Source organism: Typopeltis vanoorti, chromosome 18, assembly GCF_054136105.1.
Source record: "Typopeltis vanoorti isolate ZY-2024b chromosome 18, IOZ_Tvanoo_1.0, whole genome shotgun sequence".
Classification (NCBI taxonomy): Eukaryota; Metazoa; Arthropoda; class Arachnida; order Uropygi; family Thelyphonidae; genus Typopeltis; species Typopeltis vanoorti.
This window is the reverse complement of record NC_143566.1, coordinates 12,042,965-12,060,603: the sequence shown is the minus strand read 5'-3', so window position 1 is coordinate 12,060,603 and position 17,639 is coordinate 12,042,965. Positions and strand designations below refer to the sequence as shown.

The window sequence follows — 17,639 nt, the reverse complement described above, 5'->3', positions numbered from 1 at the left end:
TTATTACTTTCATTTCTGGAAATTTTCTCTGTTCAGAGTTACGCAATTTCTTCCTTGCGGTGTGTGAGAGCATTCCAGTTACATTAGTTATGTATTCCAGTTACTGGAATACATTCTACTATTCCAGTTATGGATAGATAACATTTGGTCTAGACCAGTGATGGTGAACCTTTTTTTACCCAGGTGTGTCAAACATCTTTTTTTTTTAAATAATGACGTTGTTGATGTGCCACTTGCATACATGCATTATAAATTTAACCACTTAATCATAGATGGTGACTTATACATATCATAATAGGCTATTTATTTAATAGGACATTGATATGCAATCTATGAATTCATATTATACAATTAATTTAATAAACTGAAATTATTGAAATTAGTTTTTTCATCAGAATACCAATATTTTTCAACATCCAAGGTGTGTCACCTGAAAGTGAAAGTGTGTCAGTGCTGACACGCGTGTCATAGGTTCGCCATCATAGGTCTAGGCGCTCTGGCCAACTGTTGAAGAAGCCTGCCCTGATAGTATGGGATCAGTTTTGTTCTCACAGAACAGATGTTAAAAATAAACCCAAGGAATTGAAACCTCAGTTAGCTGTAATTCCAGGAGGTCTAACTGGTCAGCTTCAACCTTTAGATGCCTGTATTAATAAACCATTTAAAGGATTTATGAAGGAGAAGTGGAATGCTGCATCCAGAAGACTGCTGGATTCAGTCTTCAGATTTTGAGGTTACGCTATCAGGAAGAAGGATGAGATGAGGCCTAGCATTTTGCAAGTTTGTGAGTGGGTCAAAGATTCATGGGATGCTGTGAAAACTGAGACAGTGGTTAAATTATTTAAGAAGTGTGGCATTAATGCACTGGATGGTACAGAGGACAATTTGTTGTATGAGGTCTCAGATTCTGATTTAGAAGAGGTTTTTCAGTGTCTCTTATTTAGCACTGGAGATGAATTTCTGGGTTTTGATGATGAAGATTAAAAGGTGGATACTCTTTCCTAGTTTTTATGGTATTTGTTAAAAGTAGATCTACTTTATATTTGAAATACTGTAAATTCATTAGAATATTCAGTGATAAAGTTTTTTTTCCTAAAAAATGTGTACAAAAAAGGGGGTGCGTCTTATAGGCCGGTGCATCTCATACGCCAGCAAATACAGTAATTCACTAATTTCGTTTTCAACCATATCGCAAAAGCCCTCTAAGTGGCCATTACTATAAAAATAAAATTTCTGCATAAAAAAGTATTACATATTGTATGTAACTCACCAGAAAATAAAGTGCTCAGCTTGAGATTAACACACTAATGATTTTTAACGCACTATCCTGGCAGAAAACGAAGACAATTATCAACAATAAACACTTTATACGGTAAATGTATTTCCCCTAATATAAATTTGCTACTTATAACTATATGCGCACGTGATACGGGCTGAAGCAAATTTAACGAAGATAAAATTTCATTTTTAAGTCTTGCAGTGAAAAATATATGAAAAGATAAAGGGTTACTAGAGTTTGCAGACTCTGTTATATTGAAACCGTGTTGTATAAGTACCTGGTTATACGAAGGTTACTACAATTTGTAGACTGCGTTATATCAAAACTGCATTGTATACGTACCATGTTATACGAGGGTTACCAATATTTTTTTGCTTTTGATAGTATAATACACATAATGATGCCAAAAAAGTTTGGATCCGGAGCTAGTAAAAGAAAACAACTCAGAGAAATGGAAAAACAGCTAAATAGTCAAAAGGGGGCAATTTTGTTATTCTTACGTTCTTCTGAAAATGAAGGAAGTGAAGAATTTCATAGAACTGAAGTTGTACCTCAAGCTTCTTGGAATGAACCGAAACATTGGTATCAGTATAAGGAGAAGATGAAAGTGAAAATGAAGAACATCAAAATAATGTAAAAAGCATAGAAGGAGAGAAAGAAGTAAATGAAACAAATCAAGACGGTTTTGGAGAAAATTTTCAACCGCAGTCTGTACTTATCAGCAAGCAAGCTATTTCTTATCCTGTGGATATAGCAGTTTGGCCAATTAGTATTAATGAAAAATTTATCGAGCATATTTTAATAAATATGCCTTAGAATGTTGGTAAAATCAAAAATTTTAAAAAAGAATACACAATGCAATAGAATATATGTCATCAGAAATGTAAACAAATCACATTTTTACTGTAAAAAGGTGAATGGAACAAAGGGAAACGAGAGTGGCTAAGTTTTTCAGAATCCAGCAAAGCAATTTACTGGTTTGTTTGTAAATTGTTTTCTAAGTCAAATAATAGCTTAACGAATGGTTTTAATGACTGGAGAAATATAACACAAACCTTATGTGATCACAAGCGTTCTACGGAGCATATATGAGCGATGTGCACATATCACAAAAGGAAATCAAGTTCTGTAAATAGTCGAATTTATTCTGAATTGATGAAACAAGTGCAATCTGAAAAAAAATTATTGGAGAGAGATTTTTAAAAAACTAATAGCTACCATTAAGTTACTGAGCAAACTAGGGCTAGCATTTAGAGTCAATACAAACGATATTTGTTCTGATTCTTGCAGAAAATATTTATCGTTTACATTATTTAAGAGAATTTGATGATTTTTCTAAAACATCATGAAAATGTACACCAACTGTGGTGCTGGTAGATCAAATCATCTTTTTTACCACACTTGTGATGAATTCATAGCTTTAGTAGATAATAAAACAAGAGAAATATTAATATCAGAAATTAAGGAAGCTGCTTATTTTGCAGTAATATTCGATTCAGCACCAGACGTGTCCCATAATGACCTGCTAGCTATTATATTTAGGTACATTACTGCAAATTCTTTGCAAAGAATTATCTTTGGTAATAAAAATGTGCAGAGGGCAAAGCTATGATAATGCTGCCAATATGAAAAGTGTCTATACAGGTTTACAAGCTAGGCTGAAAAAATATAGTCCCTCTGCACATTAAATACCATGCTCTAGTCATTCCTTAAATTTAATTGGCAACTATGCTGCAGAATCTTGTCTGGAAGCAGTGCAGTGGGGGTATACTCCTTAAATATTTAGAAAAAAATCTTAAGAGTTAAAAACTAAGTGAAACGAGGTGGTCTGCAAGAGCTGACGCTATATTGGCTTTGAAAAGCGTGATTACTTGAACTATCCATTTCTCCTCATGAAAAACCTATTTCTAATTTAGAGAGCTCATCATTGGCTGAACATTTTGATGATTCAGAAACAGCAATTTTAACAGTTGTGTGGGACAAAATTTTACAAAGAATAAATGCTGCTAGTAAATCTCTACAAGATTCCTATATGGATTTGTTGCTAGCTAATAATTTGTTACAGTCTTTAGTTAGTTTTATTTTAGATGTAAGAAATAGTTTTGGTGCTTTAAATGAACTAGTGAATTTATTAATAGATGAGACAAAATTTAAAGATTAGAAGGAAAGAGCGAAAAAACGAAAAAAAAATGTGTAACAAAGTTTCATAATCTAATGATGAGATTATATTACATGGGAAAGAAAATTTCATTGTTAATACTTTAATGTCATTTGCGATAAGCTAATTTTGGAAATTAATGAAAGAGAAAAAAGCTATTTAGACATATTAGATATGTGTGACATTTTTTGAAGAAAGATATAGATCAAGACAATTACAAGACTAGTTTTAACAAAATTTTACAAACTTATAGGACTGATATGACTCAGATAAATTTATTGATGAAGTTAAACAATTTTTAATAAAGATAAAGGAAGAAAATTCTTCAATTAAAAATATGTACAGATTTATAAACAATGGATTAAGGTCTACTTTTCTGAACGTAGAAACAATTTAAAAAATAATTTTGACGATGCCTCTTTCAAATGCAAGTGCTAAACACTCATTTTCAGTGTTGAATCGAATAAAAAATTATTTAAGAAGCAACTTGCACCAAAATAAAATAAGTGACCTGTCGTTATTATGCGTTGAATCAGGTGTAATGGACTCGATTAATTGTGATGACATTATAGATATATTTGCTAAAACCAAAGGCAGAAAAAAAAAACTTTAGTTATTAATTTTTTAAAATTTAAATTTGAACTTATTTATTTTTATACTTTTTTTAAATGCAAATATATGTATACCAATGTTGTGTTATTTTTATTTTATTAAAATGAGTTATTATAGAAATGTCGACTTTTATTTTCAATAAACTAAAAAAAAAAAAAATCGTATGAATTTGATTAACTGAAATACTTGTTCTTTTGAGGACGCATAATGATGTTGCACTTGAGGCCTCCAAAACTATAAATGTGGCCATGTTGAGACTGCCTGCCATTCAAGAAGATTAGCCTTGTATTTAGTGTTGAATACTATGGCTATGCCTTCTTTTCCTTGATTGTCATTGCCTGCAAAATGTAAGTTTTAAAATTTGAAAAACGAACATAGGATCTCCAATTTACTCTTGTTGGGGATGTATTGTTGGAGGTGGAGGAAATAGATCTTGGGGTGATGGTGGATAAGGATCTAAAATTTAATGACAATATTGCCAAAATTGTGAGGACAACATAACGAATTCTGGCAATGATACAGAGGATGCTGACTTTCAGAAGTAAGGAGATCCTGATTCCATTCTAAAAAGCTCTGATTAGGACACATATCGACTACTGTGCACAGATTTGGTCATCTGGTTTGCAAAAGTATGAAGAGATAGTGGAGAGGGTCCAGAGGCAGTTAACCAATACAGTTTCTGATCTCTGCGATGTTGAACATGTTGCAAAGACGGAAGAGGGTGATATGATAAAGACGTACAAGTTGGTAAGGGGGGTATAGGATTAATGTTTGAGAGGTATTTCATAGAATAGTGAGAGATTGGAAGGAGTACAAGAGTTCATCTCTGGAAGCTGTATAAGGAGAATGTGAGCAAGTGAGTGAGAAGCAGGTGTTTTGCATGGAGAGTTGTGAATGATTGGAATGCATTGTCTGAGGGTGTGGTGTCTGCCTGATGAGCTGTGTGTATGACATGACAAATTTAAAAGGATTTGAAAAGAAAATAAAAATATTAAAATGCCAAGAAATTAAAACAAAGTTTGTGTGTGAGGTTTCTTCACAACTAGGTTACTTGTATATTGAAGCTAATGACTTCACATTAATTGTCTTAGCGTCTGTATACAAGTAGCCTAGTGATAAAGAAACTTCACATGTAAACTTTATGCTTACACTTGAATAAAGGATTAAACAAGAATATAATTTCTTGGCATCTCCATTCTGCATTGTCTCATTAAATGTATGAGGATTCCACAGGCCAGTTAAACAGGAAGCTGTATGGAAACATACTTCTGCAGATATAAAGATATAAAAACTTTAACAGATAGATATCCACTTTCTTATTGGAGCTTTGGAAGATTTAACATGGAGTTTGGGTTCTTATTCTTGTTCTCCCCTTCTTAGGTCATTCTAGGGATGCAGAAGGGAGAATCTTGACAATAGACAGGAAATACTGTGGATCTATAATATGATTTATAAAAGTTTATGCTCCATTCAGTGGAACAGTTAAAGGAAAATTCTTCCAGGAATTGCAGCCATATTTATATGTTGCCCATTACATCATACCAGCTTGAGATTGGAATTGTATTGAAAACCCCCCACATTAGACAAAATAGGAGAATATCCTAGAGGTGTAAAAGCAGAATATGCACAGTTAATGTTCTGACAATGCTCAACTAGCACACACACACATGGATGATTCACAACCCTAATCCCCAGGCTTCCACTTACATGAATCAATGTGTTGGTACTGTTTGATCACAGATATGAGAACCTTGGCTGGCAGTGTGTCACGAAGAGACAATTCATGTCGAAGGGGAGAAAGGAATAAGACGATGCACGAATTCATTACCAACATGTGAAATCACAAGCTTAATATGTAAATTTTCCAACTGTTGTACAAGCAAAATAGTTGCCACTTTAAAAACTAGAATTTTCATGAAAGAAAAGCTAATTTTCTGACAAATGTAAGAATAAACACTTACCCCACAAAATGCATTGATTACTCTATTATTGGAATGCATTTGCCTTCTCCTGACATGCACAGAAGTGTCGAAGGGTCTCACATCTGTGGCACACAGTACCTGTCTTGATCACATTTGTATCTCTTCTTCCTTATAAATAGGATAAATGAGATAAAACATTGTGACATCAACATAATCCAGTAATACTTAAATTCCACTGCATGAAACAAGTAGAAATCAGTAGAGATTTGGTGGAAGTCGCCATAGTGATTTTCACCAAATTTCCCATTGATCTTTTCAATCAAACTTTAGACCCTCTGTTCAAATTGAAGTAATGTTGCCTGTAATTGGGATATGGGGTTAAAATTCAAACAAGCAGTAAAACAGAATATACTTGTGAGGAGAAAGCATCAGGCTTTCCTAAAAAAAAAAAAAAAAAAAGTTGAAAGCCCTGTATAAAGAATGCTGGTTCACAGCAAACCAGTGCAATAGTATAGAATGCAGCAAGATCATTAGAAACACCAGCATAGAGATAGAACTGGAAAGGTGGAAGGAAGAAAATAAAAAATAAGAATATAAGTAGCTCTTCAGCTGCATTCTTCAATAGACAGTTCACTGAATTCCATGAAAAAAAGACTATCACCCAAATCTGCATGATTGTTGAAGACATGTCCATCACACAAGACATCCTTGACTTCTTTCAAAAACACTAAAAAAATCTGTTTGAAGAGAATAACTTTTAATGGCTTTCCTGTTCATATCCAAGATGGGCTTTAACAGACCCATTAGGGCCGTTGAAGTTACCACTGCCTATAAAGAATTCCAGACAAGAAAATCCCCAGGACTTGATGATCTAGGCATAGAACTTTATTGCAAGGCCTACAATTTTATTCTTCCCACTTTTGTTATACTATTTAATTCTTTTCTCTCTACAGGGTATATCCCAAGTGAATTTGTAGTAGGCCACACCGTTCTCATTACAAAACCTAATAGAGATCATTATTCAACAGCTGGAGGCCTGTTTCTCTATTTGATACTGACTAAAGCATATTTTCCACATTATCAATAACAGGCTCTAAGTAGGAATGAGATGCATAATTAAAAGCACAGGTGTATGGAATTCCAGGCTGAGTAGTAGAAATTGATCTGTTTCTGCTACATGATCTACTCTGCTTAGCTAATATGAAAAAGCTGCATGGCAGTACTATCAGTGGCACTTACTCAAGCATTTGATAATGTCTAGCATCACTTTCTGTTCTGCATCCTCCAGAAAATTGGTGTGAACAAAAGACTGATATCTGTTATTAAAGGAGCATATGCCATTTCAACTACCACTACCTGCCCTCCTAGTTAATAGGTTCCTATCAGACCTGGTCAAAATTCAAAAAAGGAGTCATGCAAGGTTTTCCTCTTAGTTCATTGCTCTTTGCATTGGTTCTTGAACCTTTCTTGCAGGAATAACAGTTCCCTCAGATGTGAAGGAAAATAAGGTGTTAGCATGATCAGTGTTATTTTTGACCACTAAATACTTGAATAAGATAACCGAAATTGGGTTTTTATTGGTCAGAATTTGATACAACTAGTAACTGACTAATTTTGCCACGTTAACTAGTGGCTTCTTCTGGGTTAGATGAACATACAAATATCAACTTAAAACAAATGAGCTTAGATTATGAATCAATACATAACTGAAAAATACCGAATTCATAGGCACCATTACACAATACCTTATTAGGTATTAGCATATTTAACGATGCGGTAGTCACTTTAACGAATGATTCCATTCTATGAGTGAAGCTGTCTGGTTTAAGGTAGAATCTGTGAAGATTAAATACATAGTGGGGTGTTGTTACAGACCTTGTGGATTGGGTTCTAGTGATGAAGAAATGCCTCACCAAATAGAAAAGATGAGCATGAAAAGAGTAATCATAATGGGAGACTTCAATAATTATCCAAATATTGATTGGGTAGCAATAGAATCTCATGAGAAGAATGAAACTGAATTTATTGAGCTGTTGCAAAACACTTTCATAAGCAGCATGTGATAGAAAGAATTCAAGGTCAAAGTGTTAGATTTGATTATAGTGTCAGGTGTTTTCGTTAAAGATGTAACTGTTCTTCCTCCAGTTGGTGACAGTGATCATGCGGCACTCACTTGGGAAGTGGCTAAGTTTATGAATGTTCCATTCAGGACGGTTTACATGCTTAACCACAAAGCAGGAAATTATGACCAACTGAGGAGTCCACTGAGTTCAGCATAATGGTATTGGTTGCTGGGTGGGAAGAAGATCAACAGTGCATGGAAAGCATAAAAATACTTAAATGATGCAATATTAGAATGTGTCCTGAGAGTTTGAAGAATAAACAAGATAGCAGTCAAATGGATGTGTAATCTTATCAAGCAAGAGATTCATAAGAAAAGGATGATGTGGAAGGAAATACAATGTGCATAAGGATGATATCTGTTATAAAATTTATAAGTAGCAAGCCAGAAGAGTTCAACTGTTGTACAGAAAGCTAAATCTGAGTATGAAAGAAACTGGCTCTTGCAAGCTAAAGATAACCCCGAAGAAGAGGTTCTTCAATAATGAGTGCTCATTTTGCAAAAAAGCTATCATCCTGGTGTATGCAATATTGAGTTCACTGCTACCTCTTCACTGGATGAAGAACCTCAGGTGTATGAGGAGGAGATTACAGCTGTTGCACAAAGCGAATAAGAATTCAGGAATAGGGGCTGATAGAATATCAGCACGGGTGCTAAAAGAGTATTAACTAGCTATTCCTTTAACCAGGCTATTATTATTACCTTCAGGGAGTCCAAAGACTCATCGAGGGAGGGCACCTACTCTACAACTCTGTCTCCACCACTCAATCCACCAACAATACAATGAACCGCAACTATCATCATCTACTACACACCACCACCACTAGTATTTTCACAGACAATCGCAAACATCCATGTCCATGGCGGGATTCGAACCCGCAGCCTTTTGGCTGGAGAGCGGATATGCTAACCACTCGATCAACCATGCTGGCTTATGCGCAATATCCTAAAGGACATCGCACACACATGAAACTATATAACTTGAGGCTCAAAACAGGGAAGATTCTTCAGGAGTGGAAAGAATGTATGTCAATCTCATTGCATAAGGATGGTGCAAAGACCCATGTATCTAACTATTGACTGATCAGTATTTCAGGAGTGGTGAAAATTTTGGTAAAGTTGGTCAGGGCTTGCATTCAGAAATGGATTGACAGAGAATCTCCACTTTGCAATGAACGGCATGGGTTTACTAAGGAAAGGTCATGTTTAGTGACTTGCTCACATTCTATAATAATGTTACCATTGAATTAGACAAGGGGAATGGATATACCATGAACAGGGAAGATTCTTCAGGAGTGGAAAGAATATATGGCAATCTCATTGCACAAGGATGGTGCAAAGACCCATGTATCTAACTATCGACTGATTAGTATTTCAGGAGTGGTGAAAATTTTGGTAAAGTTGGTCAGGGCTCACATTCAGAAATGGATTGACAGAAAATCTCCACTTCGCAATGAACAGCATGGGTTTACTAAGGGAAGGTCATGTTTAGCGACTTGCTCACATTCTATAATAATGTTACTATAATAATTCTATAATAATATTATAATAATATAATAATAATTCGGTAATAATGTTACATTGAACTGGACAAGGGGAATGGATATACTATGATACTTTTGGATTTTGCTAAGTATTTTTGACAGAATACAGCATGGAAGACTGTTGCATAAATTGGAGAATATGGGTTTTGGGATTATAAAATATTAGTGTGGATAAGAGGGTGGCTTGACTGACAGATATCAAAACAAAAAGTGGTATACTGGAGTGTGAATCTGCAAGATTTAAGATAACCACTGGTGTACCACAAGGATCAGTTCCTTGGTCCACTGTTATTCAATCTGTACATTAATGATATTGGGAAGGATTTGATAGCTATTTGCTGATGATGTAAAGATAGGTAGGGTAGTCAGGAGTGATTTGAATATGAAGGAATTATGGGCATGTGAACTTCAGTTATATAATGTTGTATTATATTGGTTGGATTATACTAGAAGAAACTGATCAGGCTAGGGATCTTGGAGTGTTAGTATATTGCAAGTTGATATTCAGGGTTCATGTAGCAAAGATTGCAAAATACAACTCAAAAGGTAATTGCAATGATGAAATGAATTTTGACATATAAAGATAAGGATGTCATTTTGCTTCTTTACAAGGTCTTGATAAGACCTTGCTTGGACTATTGTGCACAGGTTTGGTCTCCTGGTTTCCATGATACAGTGGAGAGAGTGCAAAGGAAAGTGTTGAAGATGATATTAGGATTGTGGAATACTGATTGTGAAGACAGATGAAGAATTTGTAGACTGCAGACACTAGGAAACATGAGAAAAAGGGTTGATAGGATTGAGACTTAAAATCTTCTCAAATGGTCATAAAGGATTTCAGTTGATGGAATTTTTCTTTTTATGGATGGTGGGAAAAGGACAAGAGGATATCCTTAGCTGAGAATGAATGCTACAAAAAGTGAGTGAGATCTAGATTTTTTTCTCTTATAGAATGGTATGTAATTGGAATGGATTGCCATTGAATGTTATTGTACCTCTGTACCGAGCCTTGATAAGACCTCATCTCGACTACCGTGCCCAGATTTGGTCACCTCGGTTCCATCTTGATGGGGAGGAGGTGGAGAGGATCCAGAGGCGAACGACTAAGATGATAACAGGTCTATGGAATGAACCATATGAGAACAGGTTGAAGATTTGTGGGTTGCAGAAACTAGTTGATAGGCGGAGGAGGGGAGATATGATTGAGACATTCAGATTGCTAAAGGGATTCTATAAGATTAATTCAGAGGATATTTTTGAGATCAGGACTGGTGGTGGGAGAACTAGGGGACACCTATGGAAGCTGGGCAAGAGTGTGGTTAGCAGGGGTGTTAGAGCTGGGTTCTTTACTTTTAGAGTGGTAAATGAGTGGAATAAGCTGCCAGAATCTGTTGTGGGTGCTATGACGGTGAACGAGTTCAAGACAAGGTATGATAGATACTGTGAGAATGTAATCGCATAGTTGTGTGGACATGATGTTTAGGGCCTCCCTCGATGAGTCTAAGGACTCCTGGAGTCGCCCGAAATAATAATAATAATAATGTTGTGAATGAATTCAAGAACAAGTATGATAGTTGGTGCATGTAGTATCTGGCCACCTTCGATGATTCCCCGACTCCCTGGAGGTCTCTCTTAATAATAATAATAGTAATAATACACATCTTTATTGGTATTTTCCAAAAATTCAGTGAAATCAGTGGATTTAATTGTCAATCTTGACGAGGCAAAATTAAAAGTTTTTCTGAAGTGGGATCTCGGAAGCATTCCTAGCTGTTACTCTAAGAGAGAATCTCTCACTATACTTGGAATTTCCTTATTCACTTACCAAATATTACCAGTCCAAGAACTTAAAAAAAAAAAATTGGGCCACTTTTTTTTGCCATAGTACTTAAAACCTTAATCTTTCCTGTTCAGTTGTACATAATAAATATTATAAATATTACAGAAGCTGAAGAAAAAAAATTACATAGGAAACCTGTGCCATTTTTTTTCAGTTCAATCAACATCAAGAAGTTAAAAAGGATTTTCCTCAATTATCAAAGTAGCATGGAGACTTTAGGCTTTTAGTGTTAAAATTCTGCTATTTAAGTATTACGGCTTCAGAAATCCATAATCATATGTTGCAGACCTTCTCCAAAACTACCTGGCTTTTCATCATCTCCTATTTGGAGTAAATGATTATAAAGGGTCCGAAAGCTGAGATTGTTCCTGAATACTACATTCTGTGCTTAACTCTGAGTGCTACAACATTCTGGCAGTGACATTCTTTCCATTAATAATAAAACTCGATATAGAGAAATCTTTAGCCTCTTTTGTCATGAACTTCCATAGTTGCATACTGACAATAACACTTTGTTTCACAAGAAAAGAGGGATCTTGCTTAGAGAATGGCATATAGTCACTTTCTAGTAAATGCCATTAAATGGAGGTATTTTAACATCATAGATCCAATCTGTGACATCTGTTATCGATTGAAAACAGTTGAATGTGCATTCTACAGCTGCCCTCTTGCCGTGCATATTTGGAACAGATTATATGATTTGTTGGACAGTCTCTCCAAACATTGATATCAGTGAAACTTAGTTAACTGAGGAGGAGGATGTTCTAACAGGGACAGAAATTGAAGGCTATATCATATTTCTGCAGGATCAGGAGGTAAACGTGGTTGTGGAGTGTTACTCATGATAAGAGATGAATTGTGTGCTCTCAGCGTCGAGAATCTCAATGAAAATAACATTAATGGTTTTGAGAGTATATGGCGTGAGATGAATGTTTATAGGAAAAGATGTTTAGTGGAATGTTGCTAACAGACCAAGTAATATGAATAGTGATGAGCAGGAAATATTTAAGCAAATTAATTTGGTAAGCACAAAGCTTGAGATCATTATAGGAGACTTCAACTATAGTGATATAAACTGGGCAGAGGAGACATATGCAGTAATAAGGGAAATGAATTTTTGGATTTCTTGAGTAACAACTCTCTTGGGCAGCATGTAGTGGAGTGAACACGAGGACGAAGAGTTCTGGATTTGGTCATAGCACCAGTGGATCTGATTGTGACTGAAATGGCATACTTGTCCCTGTCCCCCACACCATTGGTGAGAGTGACGATCTAGTCTTGACTAGTAGGATGAACAGGCATGTAAAAGTATCAAGGCAGAAGGAATTTATATGAATGACGGGAGTTTTTTCACTTGGCTATGCCACCAATTATATATTTGGTTTAATCCTTTATCCAAGTGTAAGCAAACAAAGTTTGTTCCTGAAGTAATTTCAGGACCGGGGCAACTCGTGATAAAGGTGCTTCGCATTATGGGATACTAAGACAAGTGATCAGAACTTATACCACCTTTACCACGAGTTGCCCCAGTCCTGAAAATACTTCAGGCAAACTTTGTTTGCTTACACTTGAATAAAGGATTAAACCAAATATATAATTGGAATTTATATGAAATTATAAGGCAGGCAACTATCATAAACTTAGAAACCAGCTTACAGCAGTAAAATGGGTAAAATAATTGCAAGTGCATAGGAGATACTTAAGAAAAAAATTGTTGAGATCAATGGCCAATTGTATACCTCAATTAAAGAAGATAAAGCAATTTGGAATCAAATGGGTAAAAAAAGAATGAGGGGAATTGCAGAAGAAAAAGAGATTATAGAAGGCATATAAAGAGAGAAATGTGGAGTACAGTTGCATGAGGAATATAAGGCTCAAGCTAGGAAAGTTATTAGCATTGTAAGGAGAGAAAAATTAGAATATGAGAAAAGTGTTTTTAGGGAATGTACTATGGAACTGACTCTGCCATTAACTTGGCTGTTTAATTGAAAGTCTTGCAATGAGGCAGGTTCCTAGAGAGTGGAAGGAGAGTACAATAGTACCATTGCATAAGGGTGGTGGTAGAATGTAGGTATCAAACAATCGGCCTATTTGTATTTCTTCTGTAGTTAATTTTTTGGAGAAACTGGTAAGAATTCATATACAGAATTGGGCAAGTGAGGGTAATATTATTTAAGCAGACTAGCATGGATTTGATAAGGAGTATTCTTGTTTTAGTAATCTGGTTACCTTTTACAATAGAGTAACAAGAGCAGTCATACACTGTAATTTTTGACAGAGTGCAAAACATTTGATAGGGTGCAACATGACAAATTGATTTTTAAGTTGCATCACATGGGTTTGAATATCAGTTTAATGGATTGGGTTTGTGGTTGGCTCTCTGACAGATATTAGAGAGTTATATATGGGGGAGCAGTATCAGGTAGTAAGGTTACAAGTGGAGTTTCACAGGGTTTAGTCCTGGGACCATTGCTGTTCATCCTTTATGTCAATAATTTTGGCAGAACTATTACAGGGAGATGTACAGTTGTTTGCAGATGTTTGAAGCTTGGGAGGGTTATTAGTAACAGTGCTGATGTTTTGGCTCTTCAAGAGGATTTGAATAATCTGGAAGGGCATATACATGGGGATGTCAGTTTGATGCAACTAAATATAAGGTTTAAAATTTGGGATCCACAGAATGGATGCTTCGTAATCACTTGGTGGAGTTATACTGGAAGAAGTGGAGGAAGCAAGGCATCTTGGGATGATTGTGAATAAAGATTTGAAGTTCCAGGAACATATCGCAAAGGTTGTTAAAACATCTCAGAGAATTGCGGTAATGTTGAGAAGATTTGATCAGACCACATCTGGATTTCTGTATACCCAGATTTGCTCATGGGGGATTTGAAGGGGGCGCAGAGACAGATAACAACCATGATGTCATGACTGTACAATGTTGGTTATGAGCATAGACTGAGGGTATGTGGACTCAGGAAAAAGGACAGGAGGCCATACCTGGAAGTTGCAAAAGGAGGTGATTAAAAGGCTAAGAATTGGTTTTTTTTTTTGCACAGAGAGTGGCAGGAGAATGGAATGCATTTCCCCAGAGAGTGGTGAATGTGCAGACTGTGGATGATTTTAAGGAGTGGTATGATAGACTTGTGCACTAGTGTTGACATCCTCTGACCAGTCTTGTGACTCCATATAATGGATCAGGAAAATAATAATTCCATTACTTACTGTTGAAAAGGTTCTCCCCCCCCCCCAGCACTTTGCATCTGTCATACAATTTTAGTATTTAGAAAGGAGCATTATAGGAGATATCAAAATTTTGGCTTGGTGATGTAGACTACTCATATTACAATATTCTCCAGGGAGAAAGAAATTTCTGTCTATTTTTACTATGAGAGATTTTTTATGAACTTCAAATGAATTTCTTTTGGCGATAAACCTTCTTTTACAAAGAATTTTATAACCTCGCTATATTCAATTTTATCCATTTCAAGGGATACAGGCCACCCTTTTGCTTCAGACCGCTGTGTAAAACAAACCACTTGAAATTTCACATGGATGCTTATGACAGATGTACCAACTTATATAAAAAAAAAAAAATCTTGCCAATAAAGTGTTGCCATCTATGGTTGAGGCTGAGAACTTTTCAGACCACCCTTGTACACACCCGAAAGGATGTGTGCATTGCATTATGGGATACTAAGGCAATTAATGTGAAGTCATTATCTTCTATATACAAGTAACCCTGTTATGAAGAAACTTCACATGCAAACTTATACTTGTATCAAAGATTAAACAAGAATATAGTTTTTTTGCATATTTAATTTATAACTTTCTGAAAACATTGATTTTTTATTTCCTCAGGTTTAGCAAATTAGTTAATATAAATTAATTGTACAGGTATATGTTGCATACCTTCCTAAAAAAGGTACTCTGTGTTGTGTGTGTGTGTGCGGACACTACTATTGTTAACCATACTATTCAGCTTGATCTCATCAGAATTGTTATTTCTTCAGTAATACTGTATCATTGTCATAAATGTTGTCAGTAATAACAATATAAGTTCTATATAATAATTGAAGAACTATATTATATGTAGTTTACATTTTAACTAAAACTACATATGATATTTTTATTGCCAAATATTACTGTTAATAAATATAGTTAGTCATGTTACATTCTAATGATGAATAATTTAAGTATACCACTTAATCAGTCTCTGAAATCATGAAACCTAGAATGAATGAATTACTGATACTTTCATAAGGACAATCTGTTCATATCTGAAACGTAAGAACTGAGGTGCAACAACTGCTTAAACCAAAAATTGAGCTTTATTCTCAGCTTTGTTAACATTTTTTCTTTTTGCAAGCAATTCTAATGCCTTGTTTGTGAAATTCAGAACTTTCAGATTCTGATGGGATGTGTGTGTCAAAGGATAAGTATTCTGGGACCATCCTGGATAAAGTGGAACATTTGGTCTCTTTTCTCTCTCTTGCATGCGCGCGCGCGCGCACACACACACACACACACACACACACACACACACACACACACACACACACACACACACACACACACACACACGGTGCAGTTATTATAAATAGTTACTCAGAAATTGGCAAGTTTTTTACTTGGTGAGGTTGATGATAGAATGCATTGTCTAAGAGTGGGGTGAGTGAAGAGAGAAGCATAGTCGTAATCTTACACTTCATTATGTTGAACTTGAAAATATGATCTTTCCCAATGTTAGTCTTTTTAAATCATCCTGCAGGATCCCAACTGAAATTGGGATCCTGCAGTTTATATACTTTCCGTTTATATACTCTTGCCTTCCCCAATTCTATGTCATCAGACATAACTGTAAATTTCCCTTCATATCTTTGCAGTATAAATGCACAAAGTAAAGTGTGCAAATTTTTAAGGTGTCTTAGAAAATGACAATACACTTTATCTTGATATCTTCCTTTTAACAACTAGAACTTTATTATTATTTTTTTTTTTTTGTTACAGGTGTAGAAGGTTTCCTATATTTATATGCAGAAAGATACTTCTTGAGAAGGCCAAATTAAGTGGTGATCATCAGAGACAGGATATGGCTTTTATTACTCTTTTTATAAAGAATCGTTATCATTCTAGTTTGAATCCAAGATTTAAAAATTTATTGGTTCAAAGAAATGCTTATGCATTAGATCTTTCCCAAGTGCGTACACTTGTGCTTGTGACACGTTTACTTCGAAGTGCATTAAAAATAAGATATGTTATTTTGGGCTCAGCTCTTGGAGGTGGTGTTCATTTATCTAAGGTTTGTATGTGTATATATATATATATATATATAGTGTGTGTGTGTTTATGTTAATGAAAACATTTCTTTTTGATTATATAGATGTTTATCTCTGTGATCCTCTGTTACTCAGAGTATCTCACCATGTTGCAGCATGCTCTAATAGTAAACTTGTATATTACAGCTTATCTAGGCAATATGATTTACTAAGTCGTACTAGAAATAGTAATAAAATTGCTGGTGTATGCTGATTATTACCATCAGTAATTAACATGATTAAAAAATGTTTCAAAAGTTCGCTATTTTACACTTTACTCTTGTTAAACATAGTATGTTTTCTATTTATGGCATCCAGTTGCATTGAAAGAGTGACATGGATCCAACCTGTAGCTTCAGCTGCTTCATTTCTTGGGTATGATAGGCAAAGTTTAGTGATTATCCTTTTAGCATGCCTTACCTGTAGTGATGACTTGAGCTGCCTGCAGTTCTACTTTGTAGCAAATGTGCTGTAGTTTTGAATAAGCCATAATTATTATTTTTTTAAGTAGTATTTAGTGCTATACAGTCAACTGTCATAATAGAAGAACATTGCTACAGTAAACTCACTCATTTCAATAAACTACAGATAAATTGGTCTTCAGAATGCATGCAATTTACAGACAAAAAATACTAGTAGTGGCGGCAGGCAATAGATGGCATTGGTGTAGATCAGTGGTTCTTAACCTTTTCGAAGTTATGGAACACTTTTGATTATAATCAAATTTGAGGGACACCAAAAGCACTAGGGTCATAAAACTAACAATAAAAATATGCATGGACTTGCCTTTTATAAAAATGGAACTTATTTTAATGCGATATTTGTGCATGTTGGCTTTTGCAGATTT

The 17,639-nt window shown here is 35.1% G+C and overlaps 1 protein-coding gene across 2 annotated transcripts in view; it reads left to right on the top strand.

Moving 5' to 3' along the window:
• Opa1 (Opa1 mitochondrial dynamin like GTPase) overlaps window positions 1–17,639 on the top strand; it is a 712,584-nt gene that overhangs the window by 17,571 nt on the left and 677,374 nt on the right. For both annotated transcript variants that reach the window (XM_090408405.1, XM_090408403.1), the window contains exon 2: window positions 16,485–16,776. In XM_090408405.1, the coding sequence (XP_090264531.1) occupies window positions 16,485–16,776 (292 nt within the window). The remainder of the gene's footprint in view (window positions 1–16,484; window positions 16,777–17,639) is intronic.